At 46.0% G+C, this 23,916-nt stretch overlaps 1 protein-coding gene across 1 annotated transcript; it reads left to right on the top strand.

Moving 5' to 3' along the window:
* Nucleotides 1-13,548: 13,548 nt before the first annotated feature.
* LOC119153608 (dual specificity protein phosphatase 13-like) lies at nt 13,549-22,830 on the top strand. Its single transcript, XM_037400261.1, has 3 exons — nt 13,549-13,739; nt 14,449-14,669; nt 22,403-22,830. Exons 1-3 carry the CDS (start codon nt 13,549-13,551, stop codon nt 22,615-22,617), a joined length of 627 nt encoding a protein of 208 aa, XP_037256158.1. The 3' UTR covers nt 22,618-22,830.
* Nucleotides 22,831-23,916: the final 1,086 nt, after the last annotated feature.

Genomic DNA, 23,916 nt, shown 5'->3' with positions numbered 1-23,916 from the left:
AGTCTTCTCATCATCTTCTTCTGTCAAGATTAAATCGGGGTGAGATCACTCCCATCCCCTGCAAATCCCAGCTAAGAAGGATCTGTTCCCTTCTGCAAGTAAGGAACAACCACAGTGCAGGGCACTCCAGAGTTCACACGGTCTGGGCTCCGGGAGCCCTCACCCAGCCAAATGTCACCTCTTTCCTCTTGGTAGTCAGAGGAGAGGGAGAAAAAGAGCCTCACAAGCCTCGGCGCTTTAGCAGGAAAGCCCGAAGGTGTGCTGCCTGCCCTGCACCCCTGCTCCCCACACCATCCCCCACCCTTCTCCTTACCCCAGGTGCCCTGGGCCACTTGCAAACAAAAGGGCAGCATACCCCGACCATGCTCCCAGCGCCAGGCAGCAGGCAGGGGAAGAGGAACAGGGCTCCGGCGCACGCTCATGGTCACTCGCGACATTGCTTACCAAGATGAGGCCCTTACCCTACAGGGGTATGTGCCCATGTTGCTGCTGCCGGGCCATCCATCCCTGGGAAGTAACGGGCTCCAGTAGGTGTCCAGGGCACCTGTCCATCAGTAGAAATTATCTCTGATGTTAAGAGTACAAATGAGAGCAACCTTGGAAACGGTATTAGCAAAAACCTGACCGCCACTTGAAAAATGAGGCGGGCTCCCGGAGTTCCTTAGCTTCACTCTTCCTTTAGCATCATGGTGCCTCAGACCTTTCCCTCTCATCTTCCACCTTCCCTTAGTGAGCGCTGCTCTTTTCTTCTTTGCAAAGCATTGCCTACTCTACTCTCTTGGTGCTCCTCTTTTGCAATTCCACTATCTAGCTGTCTGCTAGGTGGGGAGCAGAAGGTGCAGGACTTGGTGCTGCCTTTGAGGTGCAGGTAATTATTATGTGCATCTGTTATTGTGGCTGCTGCCTCAACAGGTGGAAAACATGCTGTTCTCCAATAGGTTTGCAGCACTCTCTGCTCCTGCCTCGTCTTTTCTCTAAAGCCAGTCGTGTGGTGTTCCTAAAATAATAAACACAGCCTCACTGCTGCCACAAAACCCCCTGGTAAATATATTTTTATGGGAATGAAATATTAAAGGATTTGAACAGTTATTCACTGAAAGCAAAATATGAGCAGTAAGGTTGGGTAAAGATTCAAAGGCTGGTTTGCTTCCTTTCCCTAGGGCACATCAAGGCTGTACTGTTTGCACTTTAGAGATGGATAGTGGGGAATTACTTAACCCAAAATGATGGAAACAATTCAGACTATAATAATACAGCACGAGAGTTTCTCACATTACCTCTATTCCCCATGCTGTTGGCTATATTCTGCCTTCAGATTCATGTGCACAACTCTCATTGGATTCTGGAGGAACTGTATCTGAAGCCAAAATGCATTTCATTGTCTTTCTGAAGTCTCTCTACGGTTTAGTTGCTAAATCCTGAGCTCAAGGGCTGAGGACAAAGCTTGTCTAAACATTTCCCAGTGTCTGTCTCTGTGAGATTTCCATCTGCTGTATTTTATTTTGAATTTCATCTTCCTACTTTCCTAAAAACACAAAGCAGAAACACACGTTTCCTCTGCCCTGGAGTGCAGGAATCACCATATTTCCCAGCAGGTTCTCTCACAACACACGACAGATCCAAGTTTGTCGAAAAATGCTACAAACCCTTTGTGGAGCAGAAAAGGGAGGAGGACCAGAAACATGGGCCAAGTTTCTGAGTGCTATAAACGCCCCCCACCCCCCAAAGGGACTCCATATCCTGTTTCCTCTCTCCCAAAAATTTCACCTGGCTTTGGGTTTCATTAGGAGAAATACACATTGCTGGAGTCCAGGCTCTGAGCCTTCGGTTCGTGCTTCCTGCTGACACTGCAGAGACTGTAGAAGCCACAAAAGCTGAGTCTGACCTGGGGGCTTCAAATTTACTACAGTAGCAGAGCAAATTAAATGGAGAGCACGTTAAGCGGGTTGGGAGATTGCTGTTGACCAACAAATCTTCATTAAGCTCCTGCATCAAGCTGTGCTGCACCTCCGATGAAACCGATGATTGTGTCTCCATCCGTGCTTCAACTATTTCTCCACTGGGCTTGGAAGAAATTCAGACTTTAGGTCTAATTAGAGATAAAACATAATATTAATCCACCTTGCCCCATGTATGCACCCAGTTTGGTGGCGTTGGTGCATTGTTCAAACAGACCAAGTCCCACTCTGTTCACTACCAGTTATTTACTGCCCTGCTTTTTGCTAGCTCTTTTATTTACTGCCAGCGTCTCACAGGGACTTTGTTCACTGTTTTATGGTGACTTTCTGGATTACTGGTTTGCATTACTAAAGACAAAGTCTGAGATCAGTTCCTGGCACTGCTCTCCAGACGTTTCAGCTCGAGAGCCACCGGCGTGAACCCCACGAATTCATACGACGCGCACCTCCCCACAGCAAAGCCTGCGCTCAGCAGCTTGCGCAGGATTAGAACAAAGCCCTTCTCCGATACTCGTGGTGAAGGGAGGCTGCCACAGCTGGGGCCTCTGACGGCCTTCCCCGCAGACCACCGCTAGAAATACAGCTCCACGGGCAAAACTCAGGTGCCAAGCTACTCTGCGGTATGGGCTTTAAAAACACTCTGCCCAGCTTTGGCCAAACGTAGAGGGGTTTGAGGAAAAAGCGCGATGGAAAGCAAGGGGAATTCAACAGCGGTGCTGAGAGTTACGTAGCTTGAGCATCTGCAGCGTATGTGCAGAGCAGAATCTTCTGCCACAGACTGTCCTCGCCCTAAGGTAAAGCAAAAAATCCGTATTGGGTGTTCCTCTTCTAAAAGGTTTTCTAAAAGAAACAAAAGGTTCATGCAGATACAGCATGAACAAGGGAGTTAGCCTTCAGTGTTGTTCTTTGCCAGATAATGTTTATGGGGGCCAAACGACGAGTTAGCCACAAAGCCTGGCCGCACCCCGTAACACCATGTTGTCCTCAGAGTCAGGTAACACTTCAAAAACACAGACAGGACTCGACGTTTTCTGTATCAAAGAGAAGGCATCAGTTACTGGGGCTGACGCAGCAGCACCTGGGCGCACAGGCCGCCCCCGGTTGCCGGCAGGCGGGCACCGCCAGGCCGCTTCCCTCGGCACAGCTGCCTGCTGCAGCCCTGGCAAGGGGCATCACCTGCCTTTTAAGTGGATCCAAATTATTTTTTGCTACTGGTTAATTGGTTTCTATGCTCTAGAAGAAAATGTATTCTGTTCTTTTTGCACCAGGTGATTGATGACGTTTGGGGGCACATATTTTTAACTGCTAGTTTGCTTTAGGAAAGTGGGAAGAGTTAACCTAAAGGACAAATGATTAGAAATACCTGTAGTCCCAAGAGCTAAGACAACTGTGGGGAAATTCTAGACCTCAAATCAGCTGTGCTACAGAATATGATGAGTTCCTATTTTTTTCCCCTTCAGGAGACTTAGTAGTGAGATTTTACAATGAGAAGAAAGCAATTTTCTTAGCTGACTTGGGATTTCAACTCTTTCTGTTGCATCTCTTAGCCTATCCGCACATCAGCAGGCAAGTCTCAGCTCTGTTTAGTCTTAGTCTGACCTCTGTACTGATTTGATTTATTGTTTTCAGTTCTCAAATAGTGTATTACACATTATACCCCAAAGGGTCTGATTAGAACTGGCCAGTATTTTCATGATTTATAAGGGACATCTGGGACTGCATGGGTAGCATACGTGTTGTGTCAGTGCTATAGGAGGAGTCTGTATTGACCATACCAGTGTGCTCCAAGACAAGAGCGTGTCAAATTCCAATAAGCTTTAGTGCACAAACCTGATTTGACAGGTGGCCAAGCTTGCTCTGGGACTGACCATAGTTCTCATGGTGGGAATAAAACAAAACAGCTGGATTGCTTCTAGCCGTTGCATTATGAGAGGATTTCCATTCCTTTCTCTTGTTCTATTTCTATCTTGCAGTGCTTAAGGAGGTGTTTATCCTTCCCAGTTCTGTAGCCAGAGACCTGGGCAACAGGAGCTTGCTATCAGCTCTGTAGTTTATCTTTCTGCCAGAAGATACTGGTGAGAAATACAGGCTACTGGAACTAGCCTTCCAAACTTTTCTGAGTCCTGCCATGGCTATTACATTGCTAGAGAGTCTCAGATCAGAGAGGCTAGGGTGAGAGAAAGGAAGATGAAGAAACAGAAAGACAGTGCAGTTGGTTTTAAGCTATAATGTCAGTGCATTCAGTAAGGGCTCATGCTGGTTTTTTAGGGTATCTCTAAAGGAGGACTTTGTGGGCACCAAGAGAAGGGTATCAGGAGCACAGCACGGTGATACAGGGTTTCTGCATCCTTGGTTTAATTTCGCATGTTCTGAATAATTCTATTTTGAGCACCAAGGCCAAAATCTGCCAAAGCATTCCTAGGAAGCCTCATGCCCCAGCATGGAAGTCCGAACTTGACCATGGCTTTCACCTCATCATATAAGCTGCCTTTGACTCACCAGAGGTAGACATAGCTTTTGATAGAAATTAAACCCGAGGGTGACTCTTCACCCAGGTCCAGCTATCAGTACCAGCCTTTGGCAGTGCTCTGCCCCTGGGCTGCCCTGCAGCTCAGACTTGTGGAGAGATGCAGAAAAATCATATAGCTTAACTTCACCATCTCCACCTATGTGGTGGCAACGGCAGTGCCTTCCTCACAGGCCACGGTGGTAACAGCTGTAAAATGCATTCCAGTGCTCAAGAAACACCAGGGAACCACGGCTGCCTGCCTCCTGCTGTTTCCCATCTTCCTTTTTATCAGGTTACTCAATGCTCCTGCTACGCCTGCATAGGGATATGTGCCTGCTGTCTCCCGTAAGCTAGCATGGAGCTATCTTTGTGGTGCTGGACCACAGGACAAGAACAAAGAGCAGTGAAGCTGTCAATGCCCCCAAACAGAATAGACCCCAAAAAAGGCAGTATATTGTTTTTAAGATAGAAGAACATACCAGAACTAGTCACAGGGGAGAAGGGCTTTGCATTGTGCCATCCTTTCGGTTAAATCCTTGGGGCAGAAACCATTCATTTTTAATGGGATTCTTTGAATACTGAAGGCTGATGTTTCCAGCGCTGGGCTGGAGGACTCTGCTATATTAGTTATTGTTACAGCAGCCTCATTCACCTTCAGATGTGGCCTGCTAAACCCTGGTGAGGACACAGGACGCTGACCTAAGGGACTGCACTGCAACCGGGGTTCTGTGCTAGGCACAGCACAGGAAAACCTTGGCCTCTGAACGTCGCAAACAAATGTGACTGCTGTCTCAGATCATTTTGGGGGTGACCTATGAAAAAGAGATCAGGCTAGATTAAGAGTATGCAACTCAGAATAAGCCTGAAGAGTAAAACCACAGCTGAGAGACTGGAAACAACACCCAAGTGACACTTGGTCCTTCTTAAGCTAGATGCAATGCGCTCAGCAACCCATCTGTGACTTTCGTGCGTTGTGCTCCTTTGGAAGTGAGATGTCCAGATCAACACCTCTTACAAAGTAGACAGTATGCAAGAGTGTAGTAGTGGGGCTGGTCACAGTTCCACCCCAAACAGCCACAGAGAGGGAGCAGAGAATGTACCCTGTGGTGTACGGCACTAACAGCTTTGCCTCCCACACAACGACAGTGCAGAGGCTGCGATGCATCTCTGCAAGCGTGAGCCTCTAGCCCACTGGATCTGCTTCAGAGAAACACACTCCGCACATTTTAGGCAATCTGTGAATAAACCCAAGCTTGTACCTCTCCACAGGGTCATGCTGTACTAACATCATCCAGTAACGAGAGCACCACATGCTCTCTGCAACTGCAGGCTGCAAATACCGGTAAAGCATTACTAAAAGTCTTGAAAAAGCAGCTAGGCTTTGTGTCGTCAAGGGAGGATGAAGACACTGGAGTGGTTGTTTCAAAACACCAGTGTCATGCAGACAATCCAGCTGGTTACTGGCAGCTCCAAGAGGAAACCAAAGTGCCACACGTTCCTCCTGATCTACAGCAACTTGCATCAACTTGCCAGCCTGTCTATCAGAAACGTTTCATCCTTCCAGTTTTTCAGTAACTGTCTGCTGGTGCTTCCAGAAGAAAAACCAGAGTTTAGCCATTCAAAATATACCAGGCTTCACCTCGACAATTTCTTGCTGGAGGCAAGAGAGATACAGCAATGTAACAACCCTCGTGCACAGAAGAGGCAGCCTTAACACAGAACTGAATTTTAGGCAAGCTTGTCTTTAGGTGGGAGCACAGAGATAGCAAGCATGTCTCATGAGTGTAGCATGTCCAAGAGCTGGTTAGTGCTAGAATACTGTAGACTGGGATTTTTGTTTTCTTAAGAGGGAGTGAAAAAATATCAGTACTGAATGGAGGAAGGAGTTACAGACTGTCATTTCCAGTCACTGGTCAAGTCTGCTGGCTGAAGTCCATTGCAGAAGATGCCAGCAATGATGTTTGATCTAGGAGTGGGAGCCTGGCAGGGAGCTAGAGAGACTCGAATATGGGCATGCTGTCACAGTGACGAAGAGCATGGAGATGGGGCAGATGCATTTTGGACCAGCTGCCACCTTTGGGTCATATGCAGTATGTCTGACTCCCTACCACATCAGGCCAATGGGTGAATGGGTGTAAGGATGCACTTGGCAGCTGAGAGCACAGAGGTACCAAGGGGCTTCAGAGGGCCCCTTGTTGCCGCTGAACTTTTGTGCTCATGGCCAAACGCCCTGCGTCTTTGCTGGGACTGGGGCTGGAGGGGAACCGACCTTCCTTTACTTGCTTGCCAAGAGCCAAGTTCAGGTCCTTGGAGCTCTACAGTGCTCTCGCTCCAGCTGATGACTTCATGAACACCTAGCGTCGGGAGGAACACAGCTCCCCGCACAGCTTTCAGTGTTTGTGTTTCCCTGCATATGCCAATGACATCATTGCCACCTGAGGGCCTGAACTCTGGGCTTGGCAGGTAAAAGCCTTGAGGGTCACCTTACATTGGGGTTCTTGCTCTCCATGCATATTTATGTAATGATTGCTAGATGGCTGTAATTAAATGACTGTAAAGCACCACCTAAAATGCACTAGTAATAAATTCTTAATAGCTGATGCTATAACAAGCACTTACAAAAAAATATATTGTAACATGCAGATTGTTAACAGTGTCTGGGCCTGTTTAACGCACAGCTTTAAATAGTTACAATGTACACTATTAAAATGGCATGTAAAATTTGTAACTAGTAAATAAAAGGTCCAATTCAGCAACAAAATTTAGCCAAGCTTCAGTGATGAAGCAGCCGCAGAAAAGCTCGGGGTGGATGCGCTATCTCCTCTTATCTCTGCAATCCTCCTGGCAGTGCTACCTGTCGGCCATGGTTTCCATACAGCATACTCCATGTGCCCACCCCTGCCTGGTGCAGACTCTGTCCTGTCTCAGAAACGTGGTTAGGATCCCATTTATACAAAAATGCAACCGTGTCCAGAAAGCCTTTGGTTTTGCACTCCATGAGGAAGGAAAAATCCATTTAGCTGCCCGTATTTTTCACTATTCTTTTATCCAGCTGAAGCTGCAGTGTGGGCAGTATCTCTACAGAGATGGTTTCCCGGGGCTAAAGAATAAAATAAATATACATGCAAGACCCAGAAAAATTAGCAAAATCAGCAGGTGGCCAGGTTTTGCACATTTGGTACAACATTGCTGCACATGAAAGGATGCCGGCTTCTGCCCAGCTACCGCCAGGAACCACACACGTGGTCGGTAAATACAAGTGTACTAACCAGCTGATGACAAGAGAATATTTTATACTAGAGTTACAGACAAAAATGAGGCCACCCTGCCTTGGGGACTGCAGGCTAATGTACATCCTGAAACAGTCAAGACCATCAGGTCTGAGCCCTGCTGGCTGGCCCACAGACTTGCTATGAAAAAATTAGACATTTTTGAGGCTTCTGAGGCCTGGCAACCCCTAACATCAGTGGAAGCTGTGGTAAAGTCAGCATATTTGAGAACCAGGATGGGTTGATTAATTTCTTCCTTACATTTAAGTAGTGCTTTGCATCAGAAATGTTGCTGATTATTTCCCTGGATGTCACATGGAGGAAAATTCTACCCGGACAGAGGACAGGCGTCACGATCCTTCTCCAGTTAAGACAGAAAATTCGGCATCAACACAATGCTGAGGGGAAAAAAACCAAAAAACCCAATCAGATATTTTCTTCTTCCTTGTGCTGCTCAAAGCTGTCTAATGCAGAGATTCATTTAGTTTGTCTGCTCCTCAACACAGGGTCTGCGTGGTCTGTTGAGAGCAAGTCCACCTACGTGGATTTTGCCAAGTCACACCAAGCGGGTGCCTTACCCCAAATGTACAGCTGGGTTAAGGTTGGGGGGCTGGAAGCCTCCTCTAAATTTGGAAGTGCCGTTCAGATTACATCCTCCAGCTGCCGGAGAGATTTTCTTACAAACAGTTGGCGACTCAAATACCTCATGCCTCCCTGGAAACTGCCTCTATCTCAGCTTTCAAGTCCAGCCAGCCCTACCTCAGTCACCGCTGTATTTGATTCATACCATCTATATCCTGTAGCGCTCCTAGCAATTGATAAATTACGGCTCCAGCAAGACTATCGGGTTAAACACCAAGGAAGAAAGAATGATGACAGTAATACTTGTCATTTGTGTGGAGATGTAGCAACACAAAACCCTCTCTCAAACATACGTTACCTTGGAGGAATCTTTCCAAGGGATAGGCTTTCTGAGAAACGTTTATGACTTTTGAATACACGATAGGCATGAACTGGACACGACCTACTTTGGCCAAGCCCTGGGCTTCCAGCCTGGTCTTTCACCACCACAAATCAGTCTATTTGAAGTGCAGTCAGACTGATAGCTTCACTGAGATGACAAGGTTACAGCACAAACCAGCTTGAGAAAAAAAACAGGATGTAAAGCACACTGTTCTCAGGATTTAAAAATTCAGAGATATTTCTACTGAAGGCAGAGGAAAATGGCTGTGCTGTATCCATGCATGAAGCCAATACAACACCTGGGAAGACTGAAAAACTCAATAGGCCATTGAATGGAGAGCACCAGCATCATTATCTTATTCTCAAATCCCTCCTTTATCTTGGCATTGGAAAATGCAAGGAAAAGCAGAGGATGCAAAGGCTTTCTACTAAATATCCTAGACACAAGAGCTGATTTTTCCTCCCGAGTTTCCACAGCCTCACGCTGCAGGGTTTCGCATTGCCCCACCTCCCAGCCTTCACACCAGCCTCTCCGCTTGATCTCGTACCAGTGTAATGCCTAGCTGTCGAATTACACTGACTTTTGAGTTTGTTCTTATTTAATGAAATACTGTGGTGTTGGAGAAACTAGAGACAAGGTGGCACACATTTCCAAGGACCGAGGTGCCTGTCACGGGATCCCCGTCTCCAAAGGCCCTCTCCTCAGCACAGCGCTGAGTTACGTCATGGATAAAACCAGAGTCACCAAATGAACTCAAACGCCACCAAAGCACCCACAGGTGTGCAGTCCGCAGGGGCACTCGCTGCCGGGAAGGCAGCAAGCCCGAACAGCCCGGGAGGAGCCACGCTGCGGGACCTCTCAGAGGGTCCCTCCTGGGACGGCCCGTCTGTAGGGGCCCACGGCTGGGGCTCAGCCCCACTGCAGCCAAGCACTAATGGGTCTCCAGAAAGGTGGCTACAGACGCAGGCATGGCACGGTGACATGGGTGGCCTGTGCCATACGCCAGGTCACTCTAGATCATCCGAATGACCTCCCGCTCTGCGACAGACCTCTTTGATTGCAATTCTCCTGCTAGTCATAATTAAGGAAATTCTATTACACAGTTCAGATACAATTACCGTTGTAGTACAAACCAATTCAAAATTCATCTAAATATAATGGTGAGATTTCTCCTACGTGACTGAATAATTACTGCAATACAACTCCAGCAGGGCAAAGATCAGAAACATTTAATACGAGTATCATTCAGAAACCGGCATTTTAAAATTGCAGTGCTCGTTCATACGACACACATCACAGAAACAGATCCACTCCAAAAAGCAAATAGAGGAACTGAGCCGAGAATCATTAAAAACATATTTAAAAAATGAAGAACCACCACATTATTACATATAATCATTTTCCTTTCACACTAATTTGTTTTAATCTATTCAGGCTCCTCATAAAACATTGCACAAAATTTTAATCATAGCATTGTTTTCTTTAAATATGTGCATTTCAGTAAGTGACACTTGCATATATAAATTTAGTGAGTTAAAAATGTTAAGATTGATGCTAGAAATGAGCAGTCATTTATTCAGGAAAGAATTGCCTTGTTTTCCTGTCTGTAAATTTTCTATGGAAAGCTATTATTTTTTCCAGTGTGTTCATTATTCAATATATTAATTGGATAGTCCGACAGCGACTTCTCTGCTTTTGAATCATTCACAGCCTGCTAGTTCCAGTTATTTCACATTTGAAATTTGAACTCCAGTCCTTCCCTTTTATTGGACATAGATTTTACATGAACTGATGCTGCTCTTCAGTTGAAAAAATGCGACCAGGATGCAGATGGAATAAGTTTTGCACACAGCATCAGCAGCTTGTGTTTCAACAGGAATAAATCCCTTAGCTATAATACAAGACCAATGCAAGCACAAGCTGAAACCACCTTAAGATAACTGTGAAGCACACACTTCTTCTAAAGACCGTTATTCCCACAACTTTCAATGTCTGTGTAGCACATGCTACCTTCTTTTCCCGGGAGCACTTTTCCTAAGGTGTGCTATACTTCAGAGTTATCGGCCCAGCTGTTACAGGGATGGAGATATGGACCTGGAAAGCACAACTCCCAGCAGGGCTTTGCAAGTTGCTGCCAGTCCCTCTGCATCCTAACGGCAGCCTGAACGCTGCAACCTTTCCAGGACTTTGGGGCAGTGCCCTCTAATTCTCCACTCCCATGAACCCTACAGGGAAGTGCGGCTGCCATCAGCCTTCAGTCCTCTGGGGCTAGGTAATACGAAAATCGAAGTATTTATATAGTGGAGGGGGCAAGAGGAAGGGATAAGAGGCAGCAGTAAATAGGAAAAAGACCAAACCAGTTGAAAGCAACTTTATGGGGAGTGAGATCTGCCCTAGAGTGGTCGTTAGCCATGCTGCAAGGAATGAGATACATCAAAAAAAGGGGAACATTTGCTGCAGATATTATGAGGTGGGAAGGATTGGAGGAGGCTGTTATTCTTGAAAGCATTTAATGAACTGGCAGATGGCCCTGTGGTCAGGCACACGGGAAACGTGGGTCCCATTTTGGTAGCAGACCTCCTGTGTGGGACCAGAGGAGCCAGGCTGGTGTCTGAGATCACCACTGGGAGCTAGGCAGACTGGGCACAGTGGGCACTGGGGTGGCTGGTGTCAAAGAAACTATTGAAGGCGATGGGAGCTGTCCGTTCCAGTATGGGAATTCCTCCATGCCTCCTCTTGCATAAAGCCATCCAAAATGGGCAAGAACATCTGCTTTTGTTTTCACAGTAAAAGCTGACACTGGAGGAGATATGCACATTTGGGAGGGGAGCACATTCCACAGTGGAGCTCTTTGTAACACAAACAATACAAGACCATCCTGGGAACATCATTATTTGGTGCAAACTTACTGTATTCAAGAGGACAAGGCTGCCTGCAAAGGTGGCAGAAGGTGGTGTACTGAAATAACAGAGGGCCCCTCTTGGCAGCTGGGTGGCAAGGGAAGCCACCCAACATGCACGGCAGAAGGGGGGCTCCTAGTCAACCTTCAGCGGCCTAATACTGACACAACAGCCCGTGCTTCCCTCCTCCACTTCTGTGGCCTCTTCAGGGACTTAGTTGCTCCACTTCTCCATCAGCAAAACAGTGGATTAATATGAAGGTGCAACGACCTCCCAAAGCAGGCTCGTCTTCAGACTCTGTCTTTGTGCATGCAAAGACACATATTTTTAAACAAAGGGACAGCAAAATGCAACTTAGGGCTACTGGAAGTACCTTGATGGGAAGCTAGGAAACCCTTCCACCACAGTTAGTGTTTGAATGAATTTGTAAATGGAGGTGCTTGAACATGAATACAACCTCTTCGTAAACGATACAGATACAGTTCAGCAGAAAGACGGAAGATTTCAGGTTTGCTGTTCTAGACCGTTCTGCCCCAAGCCACCCCTCAAATTATTTATGCAACGACATTCAGTAAGGCAGTGCCCAAGCAAGACTGAGTCATTAACTACAACTTCACGCATGCCCTAGACAGACGCTTCTATTCTAAAGCTGCATGAGTTGACAGGCTTCCTTATATCTCTGTAATGCAGATGCTCGACTAGTTCTTAGAACACAGAAAAAAAATAAATATATAAATTTAATATTTTCTTAAAAAAGAACTCTGGTAAAAATACAATTTCTATTTCCTTCTTAAAAAGGCCTCTCAACAGTTCAAATCTATAGCTAACACAAGGAACCACTGTTTCAAAAGTAACGTACCACATGGGAACAGAGTAATTCCAGAGATAAACCGCTGCCTAAAAAAGTGATTCTCCTTGTAATTAGAGCACTTACGTCAAGAACAGAAATGGGATAGTTCTTGGAAGGGGCAGAGGGGAGAGGAATGCAAATGAAACAACCATTATAAAAAAAAGGTTAATGCTCAGATGAATGGCAGCTGGAATCACTGTAACTTCCTCACGCAGATTTTCTCTATTATGAGCATTTGTCATGAGGACAACCAGTATGGCTGGTAACAACCATCGGAAAGAACCAAAATACTCCTTACAGCGTTCCCCCTGCTGAAGGTGACAATTAAGAGCGTTTAACCAGCGCATAAGATTTTTGAATGACCAATTCTATTCGGCTCAGATCAGTTTGTTGAGTAAATTATAAGTCAGAATAAGTATATATAAGGAAGTTCTAGTTACATGGTTAAGGAAAAGCTCAGCATAGCACATCAGTGACTTGTTTCTGCACTCAGTGAGTAGCTACATTTACACAATACCTTTTCCGTAGCATTAACTTTTTCCGTTCGAAAGCAGAACTCTCGTGCTGGCGTATCAAGGGCTGGGCTGTTTTACTGCGGTAATATAATAGCGTCTAGAATTCCAGGCAGTAGCATGAGCTTTCCCACTGCCTACGAAAAAAAATCTTCCAAAATCATGAAGTTTTAATCGACTGTTTGACATACCTAGAAAGAAAGGTTGAGTAGTCAGGTCAAAATGAGCCTGCTGAGGCCCCGAGCCTTCCAGTTTGCAAAAGCTTTCACTTCCAATTTGCTCTAATAATACAGAACTTTATTTTAGGAGTGCAGGCTTTGAAACTGTTGTCTGAACCATGACATGGGACTGTGAGAGCCGCTGGACCATCACTGTTCAGATTCCAACGGCATTCCCAAGTCCAGTCACGGCCTCTGCTGAGATAAGCATATACGTAGGCAAGAGAGAGATGGCGTCTGCCCCAAAAAGCTTACTGCTGTAAATTGTGGGCAAGCTTCGTGAGGGGGTAAGGGAAGGTGAGAGGAAGAGAGGGCGACCTTGGAAATGTCTCTGGCTGGTGGTGAACATCTGCCCTCCACCTTTCAGGATGGCCTGGGACTCGCTGTGCAGCGGGGACTTACTGCGCCCCAGGATCAGAAGCGCCTCAAGCCGGATGCCTGGCAGCCAGAGCAGGGCCAGGACGCCGTCCCTGGAGGAGCTGCGGCGCATGCTCTGGACACGCACTCACCCCACGGGACATGTGGATGAAGTCTGGCCAAACCTTTACGTGGGAGACCTGTAAGAGAGAGGGAAAGGTTGAAGGTCTTAATGCAACTCTTAGCCCCCACCCTATTTCCCCCCAAATCTTCCACTAGTTATCTTTAAAAGTGAGCTAGGCACTAATACAGGGACCCCTCGCAGTAAGTCTAAGTGCTGAGCAAGGCTGAACTGTACATTGGATGCTGTAGCATAGAGAACAGGCATCCTAAGTATCCAAAAAAATACTCCCCCTCTCGATTTCTCCTCCCACATTAGTACAGGAGTCCCACGCTGCAAGAGCCTGGTGGGGCCATGGCATCGGTACTGCAGGCAGTCATGCCAGAGCTAGGTAAAACAGTATCAGCCTCATTCTCTCCTCACACTGCCAGATGGCATCAGTCCCCTGAACCGATGGATGCTCAGCAAAGGTGACTTGGTGAGAAAGCAAACCAGAAAACTCTTGGCTTGTGCAGAAATATCACCACCACCACCACCACCTTTTTATTTTTTATCAGTTGAGAAGAACTCAAACTGATGTTTGGGAGAAAAAAGCAGGGCATGTAAAAGTCAGTTTCTTAATGAGTCACTTCTGTCTTGAAGCATTTTGGTGGACACTTGGGACCCGATCAACCTGTCAGAAAACAGCCACTACAATTTCATGTGGTTTTAACAAACCCCACCACCAGCAGCATGTTGTACGCCACGTTGTAACGCAGCAGGGGAATATAACTCACTGTCCTTCTTCCAGGTATGTCGCTCGTGACAAAGCGCAGCTGCGCCACATGGGCATCTCCCATGTTGTGAATGCTGCTGCCGGGCGCTTTCACATCGACACTGGACCCAAGTTCTACAAAGACCTGCCTGTGGATTACTATGGAGTAGAAGCAGAGGACAACCCCAACTTTGATCTCAGCATTTACTTCTACCCCGTTGCTCGATACATAAGAGCAGCACTGAACTCCCCAAGAGGTAACCAGACCATCTGTGACTGCTGCATATCTTCTGCGTAGCAGCCAAGTAGGGCAAGTTATCAAATGGTTTTTGGCATAAAGCGGCTACCTGCAGATGTGGGTAAGGATGGAGGTACCCAAACCAAGTAGCATCACGCCTGCCTCCTGAACTCCCACAGGAACTGGGAGTTCCCCTGAAACAGGGAAGGATGTGCTGAACGGGCTTTTAAAGAGGTTTTCCCTACGCCTAGTGCTATTCATCAGCAAGAGACAAAATAGCAAGTCATCTTTATTACCTGTAGGGACACACTGACCTGGGAGGAGGCACATACACTTGATATTTTCTAATTAGCGAAGGGGTTTAAAATAAAAGCTGGGCTGGGGTAAAAAGACAAGGGCAAGCATCATACTTGAGTAAGAAGAATCAACTATAATGCTACAGTCTGGCCCAGTCCTACAAACACAAGATAAGGAAAAACTTGCTGGGAAGGAATTCTGTCTAAAACCTAAGCAACACCACCGGCCAGGAGATAATGTCAGGCTGTTGCTGGACGTAGTTAAACTTTGAAATAGGAAGATAACCCCCAAAATCCTTGGACTCACGAAATATGGGCCACGTACAATGCCACAGGCCTGGGGCTAGCGGGGGGATCATTACTATTAAGGACAAACCTTCAGAAAGGGAAGTCTCCACTGCGCCACACAACTGTACAGCTGCCCACTCAAAAGCAAGCGATTTATTAAGAGAACAGTTACACGCTCAGCAAACTGTTTTGCTTGCGTCACGGTGAACTCTATTATCAATGAGGGTCCTAAACCACTAACTACCTGGCTTCATCACATGCAGCTAGTAGATCTGACCCACACCATACAAGCCACAAAAAGGAGACACAGTCACTGAAAATAACAGACCTCTGTCCTAGACGCCTCAGTGCTTACTGCTGTTTGGAGGGCTTGACCCATCCCATTAGAAATTATTTGCCTTTGCGCAACTGAGGGCTGTGTTTGGATTTCAAAACCACTTTGGGGAATTTGGATCTGCATCCATTTCTATTACAGCACATGCTATTTGCAATTGAAGTTGTTACTGGTGGTGCTCCAGAGAAAGATAACATCCAAAAATCTTTTCATGCATTTTTAAATTTAAGTTCCAAATCAATTGACAAAAGACAAAAAACAATAGATGAATTGTGGTGGCCACAAAAGCAAACAAAAGCAGTGCTTTGCAAGATGCATGCCCAAATACTGAAAGTTATGAATGCAGAACAAGTTAGGACTCAAGGCATATTTATCCCTTCTCCCATGCTTTTAGATATTGCTTTACTGAACTCCATATGGAAGCAGGGTTCTGGGAATGGAGACAAGGTGAAATTCAATCATATACACTCCAGCTGCTGCTGACATTCATCATTTTAAGGAAAGTGCAACAGTTTAGAAAAATATATAAACAAGATGTTCTGGAAGCACAACTTCCTGAGGTACAGAAATTTAGCAGCTAAATACCCATGACCCATACAGGGATGAGACAGGGAGAGGACTGTTACTCACATCATTTAGAAGAAGGGAAAAACTGGCATTTATTATAACCAGTGATGCTGAACAAAAATTTATAGAAGGTGACAAGAAGCTTGTTCATATTAAATTCAGGATGTAACGAGGTACTTCTGTTTGATTGAGAAGTCATTTAAGGCTGCTGCTTAACTATTACAAGCAAATTCAACATCTTTTTTTTTTTAAATGGAATTGAATTATCTTTTTCACCTGGGAGGATAAGTCAAAGTTAAGATTGTATGAGGCACAAACACATTTTAAACTGTGAATCAAATACTCATTAGAATTAAGTGAGAACTGTTACTCCCATCATGCTTGAAGAAAAATTCTGATGCTTTACACCAGAAGTCCAGAAAAAAGCATGGACAGATTTATTTTGGATTTCTACCTTAGCCGAACAGAGTATGTCCTTGGTGATGTAAGGAATTTATTCTTAAGGCAACTTCTTCAGACCCTGATGCCAGAGCATGAACAAAAGGAAGCAGGGGAGTGTGCACTCACATGCTTCTAGTTGGGAGCTATTCCTGCCACAGCAGTCAGCAGCTGCATCACACCCTGCATGACTTCCTTCATCATCTTGGTTGTACAGATTAAGAAATACATGCTCTACTAGTGCAGCCATGCCATTTAAGCAATATCTTATGAACCCTGCTTTTCCTTCAGCACAGCCCTGCTGTTCCTTTGCCCACGTAACAGACCTGTTTGGGAAGGCTCAGCCAAGAGCATGCAGATGTACAACCTGCCCCTTACTCTGCAAAGAAGTGCACGGAACACTGTGTCAGGGAAGTACTGGCCTTCTCCGTCACGCTCATGCTCAACGGGCAACACTTTGAGTATCAATCTTGCCCCTTTGCATGGCCATCTGTACAATTTGCATTTTTCTGGGATGCAGCCAAACCTAAGTGTAAATCAGCAGGGTTTGGTAAAGTCCAGCAGAAGAGGGAGAGAAAGACAACTTGAGAGCACAGATGAAAGCATGCCACAAAATCTATTGCACTAACGCTGTGCAGAGAGAAAGGTTCCCAAGCAGAGAGCTTCTCCTTTCATTGACCTCCAAACAGGTTTAAAACAAGGAGGTTCAAGTCACCTGTCGACTTCCTCTCAAAGGCGTTCCCCTTTTCCCACTCACTGGAGCAAATTAGAAGCTAGGCTCCCTCTCCTGCTGCTGCCTTGGTGGCGGCAGTGATGAAAGCGGCTTAACTTAGGAGAGAAGGGTCCTCGCTCTAGACTCTGCTGCAGGTGCATCACATCCATCAGTTTTTGGCCTCCCACTCTCCGGCAGATGACAACCCTTACCTATTCCAGGAGGTGTGGGAAGAAGGGACGCGCCACCATTTACAGCTCTCTGTAGGCTTCTTGCTATTTTCAGCTGTGACAAAATAGACACTTGATTAATCAAGAAACGGACAACTGATTCTGCACCTGGCTACGTGATTGTGGCTAAAACTTAAGAGGAGATGAGAAAACCACAGTGGAGTGGCAAAGCCCCTGGGGCCCACTAGCCCAGCTGAGCTCTCCTCCTGGTGAGCGGCATAATTCTGCTGGATTCAATGGAGCAAGGGGAGCTGGGGCGTTCACTCTGGATGACGGATCTGGAGCCTGATCTTAAGCCAAATTGAATCCATCCTGCAAGAAATCAAGGGCTAGTTCAGGACATTTAGCTCAGTTAATGACGAGTAGCAAAAGGACAATAAGATATTATGTATTTTAATGACTGATTTGTTCAACAACATCAAATTTCCCAACTTGAATTTGGCTAACAAAGTTGAATGTACAAACTTTATCCCTAGTGCAAACCCTTTGATGTCAGTAGAGTTACAGCAGGCATGAGCTGGTTATAATATCCATAATCCGTTGTTAAAAACCAAGTGTTATTGTTCTGCACAAATCCCAGCCAGATGACAGTTATTGTCTGCCTCTGCAAAAAGTAGCTTGAGATGTGCGGTGCAACATTTCAAATAAGGATTGCAAGATTTAATAATGCCAGAAGCTAAGTGCCCCCACTTCTCCTCAGTTAATCCCATTATTCCCAAGGGATCTTGTTACACGCTCAGAGAGAAGGCTGCAACACGGCCCTCTAATGTGGGATCAGTCCAACTTCTCTTTGCACTGGATGTAAAAACAAATGGGGGCAGGGAAGGCAGCGTTGCAGTATGTTGGCTTGTGGCACGGATTCTGTGGCACAGAAGAGCTGGTGATAAGCTCCTTGCCCACCCCATGACAGGGTACGCACCACAACAGCCTCCGTGGCCGTGCTTTCCCAGGCTGTGGTCCAGCAGCCACCCAGGAATCCCAGCTCCGTGCTGGGACGGTGCAGAGGCTCCGTCCTCCAGTCAGAGGCTGATGCAGTGCGCTGTTATCAAACCCACGGCAGCCAGCCCACGCGGTGCGGGTGCTTCACGTGCTAGGCGAGTGCAGTGTATCGTGGTGGGCTCAGTGTCACTTAACCCATTTACTGCTAAAAGACAGGGGTCTGCGCCTGCGAACAGACCCAAACAGCAACACAGCTTTTGTCTCCTGACTCAAGTTTAACGTTCAATTTGCCTGCTACAAATAATCACATAGTAAATTTAAATCTGCTTTCATTAGAGCAATTTTACGTTAATTAAGTCATTTCACATGACTGATTTATCTACAACAAACAGTCATTTCATTGTCAGCATACCAGCATTTATCATAACCATAACCTCTGTGCATGGTGAAACAAAGGCTAACAATGCAGAACAGATAATGCACGCATAAGAGAGATAATATACCTGCATCCTCATGGGAACAAGTGTATCGGAGCGCCATGCAGATTAGGTCCAAGGTCAATAGTTGGTACTTGTCCATTTTTTTGCTGAGACACCTTCTCAAGCTAGTTGCTGATCTAGGAGGACTCTTCTGAAGTGCAGAAAAGCAGGGTGGAAAATTCACTGTGCTCCTGCTCTTGGTCACAATTCTATATAAAATGATAGAGAGCCAGCCTGAGCAAGCGGGAGTGTGGAATTTGTTCTGCTTTCTGTGCCCCCAACGAAACCACGTCAGGCAGCAATATCTAACGGCAGCGTCCATACCTGTGCTCACCTCGGTCTGCAGTTCCGGACTGCAGGTGGGGCTGAGCATTTTCCAAGGTGATAGGCTCTACCTGGGTGGAAGAAAAACAGAACCAAGAACACTTTTACAAAAACTAGGTTCAGAGCAGCAAATCTCCTGCCCCCTATCCAACTTCTGGCCAACTTTGGATTGAATTTAAAAATATTTAGTGGTTCAAAATCAAATCTACCATCAATGGCATCTTTTTTTTTTTTTTTTAAATTATTTTATTTTTCCCCGTCCTGGTGCAGTTGAAACCATAAATATAATTTTTTTTTCTTTTAGTCGTACAGTGCTGGTAGCTTAGAAGTCTTCACGAAAAGAAAGAAATTTTTTTTAAAAAAGTGGTTAAGTTCCAAGAGAATTTTCCAGCATATGCTGTTCTTTGGCTGCTGTTACATAGGGTGTGCATTGGGTGAGTGAGTCTGGATGTCCCCAGTCCCTGCCACTGTTTCATTAGGCCTACTGCAAACTGCTGAAGCATGGGTTTTTCCAAAGACCTTTTGGACTTAGCCCTATTCACGGTATTTCTCAAAGAGAAATTGCGCTGCTGACTCCCTTACGTTCCCTCTGCAAGTCTCAGACCTGGGTTATTTGGGTCTGAAGTGCCTCCTCTGGGGAGGATAATACAGCATACATGTCCCACAAGGCTGGCGTGAAGGCTATGGATAGTGCAGCACATGGGAAAAATAAAGTCTAGTGAAAATTAAATTAGCATTATCATTTAAGCAAGGGTGCGAAGCGTTTCTCCATATTCTGATAAAAAGTAGGACTTCACTTCCAAGAATCCCCATGGAGTTAATGGAATTGACAGATAGATGCAACTGAGCTTGAATAACGGCATCGGTAGCTCAGTAAATTCTGTATCTGAAGGGGAAAACACAGCAGAAATCACGTGGTCCTCTAACGCTGCAAAACTGACATTGCGTTGGAAAAGCCTTTTCCTTCCCCCAAAGGTTTCGATGCCCGGTCCAAGTCTGCTGTCACCAGAGCTGTTTTCACCACTTCCCTGGAGACTATATTTGTCCCTTTATTTCTACTGAAGACAGGTCTATCTTTAGGGCTGAGCTCAGATTTCTCATGCCAGGATAACGCAAGGTGGCTGTGTCACATTGACTGTGGAATCCAACACTTCTCCCCACCAGTCGGCCAGAGCAGGTTCTTACAACACATGCTCGCACTACCCGAGCACGTGGCTATGCCATCATCGTTAGTCAGAAGTGGAACGGCTGCTGAATAAATATTCTGTCACAAACAAAATGGGATTTAAGAGTAAAAGCTGTGCACAAAGTACCCGGAATTAACACCCAGGGAGATGGGGGCAATCAGACCGAGGGGTTTGGCTGGATCTAGGCTCGTCATCCAGCAAGGGTATTTTTGTCTCCTTCCCTGGTAATAGAGAAATTAAGATGCTGCAAGCACAAACAAAACAAGGAGCTAGCCCTGAGAAGCTGTCCATTCTTTCTACCCCTCCTTACATTTTTACAGCATCTGAGATAGTTTATTCCATCTCCAAAGGGAAAAAAAGCAGCAACAAGGGATTGCTTTTACTAATTTTCCTCTTTTTCTGAATAGAAATTTGTACAGCTATACAATTAGTAAGCAACAGGCGACAAATGTGAAAGTCTAAAAAAAAATTAAAAAAAGTATGAAGGAAATATTTTGTTTTAAACTTGTGAATACATTTCCAGTGAAGACGACATTTTTTTCAGCTGCCTTAATGGGAGACAGAGCTGCCCATCAGGCGATCAGAAGTTCAAATCTGATTCTGATCACTGGTCACTTTAATAACGCCCAATTGCTGAGCCATGGTTTCTAGAAAAGACTAGATCTGGGTGCAACAAAGGACAAGAGAGTTTGAAAATTTTCAGGCATGGCTATAGTCGTATAGAACAACAGCAGATTTTTTCCAATTAAAAAATTCTCATCGAATCATACCATTTAACTACCTGTTGAAGCACTTCATGGTATTTACAAGGTGCAGGTTTTCAGGTTCCCGATGAGCTCTTTGTTCACATCCAGAGGGAAAGAACTACAAACCTAATTTTTTTCCATCCAAAAGCAATCCTTTTGACAAGATTTCCTTTAATGTCACAGAAGACTGTTTAAGGGAAATGTTTTTCTCCTTCCAGCATGGGTCAGAGACACACCCTAGAAACCCAGGAAGCACTCATGATACAGATTTGTGTTTCTCAGGCTGCTTCCATTAGGGATCACAGCAGCAAAACCAAAAGCAGAGCAGAGGAGAGGAGGGAGCTATACTCCTGGATCCCTGGCAGGTCCTCCCAGAGGCTTACTTACAGTGTGGAAGGACTCATGATATAACTCTTTTTAATTTAAGAATCCTTTAATGAAGATGCACACCTCTCATTGAAACCTCTGGGGAACTAAAACCATTTCATAAATTGTTTTTTCTAGTGGTCACCTAGTACAGATGGGAAGACAAAGGCATTAGGGAAGGACACTGACTATAGATGTACAGGGTAGGCTACAGAAATAAAAAAGACCTAAGGAAGCTGGTGCAAATGGCAAATGCAAAGAGGAGCTGCTCTTAATGGTAACAGCGTGTTCTCATACACTTCCAACAAGGTCTGGGCAGCAGTTAGCACCCTCAGAATGCATTACTGCCCTAAGCAACGAGGAAAAAAGAGCTTGTGGAAAACCAGGAGTGTTCCTGTAATAGCAGCAAGCACTCCTGAGCATTGTACATTTGAAATCCCCGTTTTCCAGGCCCTCGGGTAGTAACCGACCTGTCAAGGCTGCTTCCCAGAGCGTGGCCTTCAAGTATGACGACTTGAAGCTTTGCCAGCAAGTACATCGTTCCCAAAGCCACACATGAGCAAGCAGGGACACCGGGGATGGCAGGCCGGGCGGGAGGGCTAAGTTAGGCTTACAGTTAAGCCTAAACAAGCAATCATGGACCTTGGAAAACAATTACGAATTTTCTGTTCCTCAGCCATTAAAAACCCCACGGTTCCCCAAACAGCACTACACCAGGTCTGCTCCACAGGGCTGAGCACACCTGCTTGCTGAGCTCCAGCATCGGCACCCTTCCATCTCTGCTCCAGCACGATCAACCCCACCATTTGGCCTCCTGGCATAATTGCTTGTCTCTCCTTTTTCCAGGCAAAGTACTAGTTCACTGTGCAATGGGAATCAGTCGATCTGCAACTCTTGTCCTCGCTTTCTTAATGATCTGTGAAGAAATGTCCCTCGCTGACGCGATTCAGACTGTGCGCTCACGCAGGGGCATCTGCCCCAACTCTGGCTTCCTCAAGCAGCTTCGGGAGCTGGACCTTCAGCTAGGAAGGGGGAAAGGCAGAGGAGCAGAGGCTTGCTAGTGCCAAGGGGGCATCTCTCCCGGCACCGGACCGAGGGATGCTGCCCTCACTGAAGGCAGTGCAAGGATGCCGTCAGGACTGCTTTCTAGCTGCACCGAGAAGTTCCTTGGGAAATGGCTGAGCATGAGCAAGCTGGTAGGAGTTCAGTGTGTGTTTTTTGGATAAGCCCGCTAATTGGAAAGAAAATGAAATAAAGAAGGATTCAAACTGCCAGTTTTGCCCACCTGGGCCTGTTTATTTAACTACCTGTTGGGCAGGGCACAGGGAGCACTTGGGTTTTCACGCAGAATTAAAAGGCAGCACAGTCAACTCGAAAAAAGACTTTTTACTTGCTTATAATTTCATTTATATGGCAAGAGGGAAAAAGGCTAAACTAGTAAAAAGCAAAAGAAACCATGAGGTTTTTAAGCAAATCTTTAACATTTCACATCCAGCTGGCTTAGGGTGAGACTCCAGGTTTTGCAAGCTGACATGTTCCTTTGGTCTGACATGGTGACACCAGTCAGGATCCAGCTCAGACCTTGGGCTCCCGCTGGTACGAGCTGTGGAGGCTCTCGCTGGGACCTTCACACGTCCTTTTAGTTTTGAATCCATGGCAAATACTCAGAACTTCAAAAGACCATGAAACCCTCAGGAGCCAATACTGGAGGTCACAGCTGGGTGCCGCACCCTGGGGCGCAGCCACGGGCAGCCTCACGGCTGGCCAGAGGGAAGGCAGCCATCCCCTTGCACGCATAAAGCGAGGGGCACACTCGGGGCACCCTGCCCACTGGTGCACTGCAGGGCGGCAGCAGCGCCAGGCAGAAACGTCCTCCTCTTGGCTTGCAACCCGATGCTCCAAATCGCATTCCCCACATTTCCCTGTTTTAACGGAAAGCCAGAACCTGGTGTCATCGTGTCAGAGCAAAAATGAGCAATGCCTCCAACAAATCCAAAGCAGCAGCTCTGCATTTCGATTACTCTTTTACGCCCAATTGGCCACATTTAATCTTGTGAAGAACTCGAAGCAGATATTTGCTTCGGTGCAATTACAGCCACATACAGAACATTGGCAAATGCAAACAATATAGAATTTCCACTTGACGGCAGATTAATTTGGTGTGATGTTCTCCCTTGAGAGGTCTTAAAGGCTTGCAGTTCTGAAAGTACCCTGCAGTTTGTATTTATAGCACTATGGATGTTGAATAGAAAGAGAGAAGCATACACCCATTCTGAACTGAATTTTCTTTTGCCTCCATACATTAAAAAAAATTAACTGAGCATAGCACACTTCCACTGCATTTCTCATAACGCAATATG

Source organism: Falco rusticolus, chromosome 9, assembly GCF_015220075.1.
Source record: "Falco rusticolus isolate bFalRus1 chromosome 9, bFalRus1.pri, whole genome shotgun sequence".
Classification (NCBI taxonomy): Eukaryota; Metazoa; Chordata; class Aves; order Falconiformes; family Falconidae; genus Falco; species Falco rusticolus.
The sequence above is the reverse complement of the archived record's forward strand: the minus strand, read 5'-3'. Positions and strand labels throughout refer to the sequence as shown.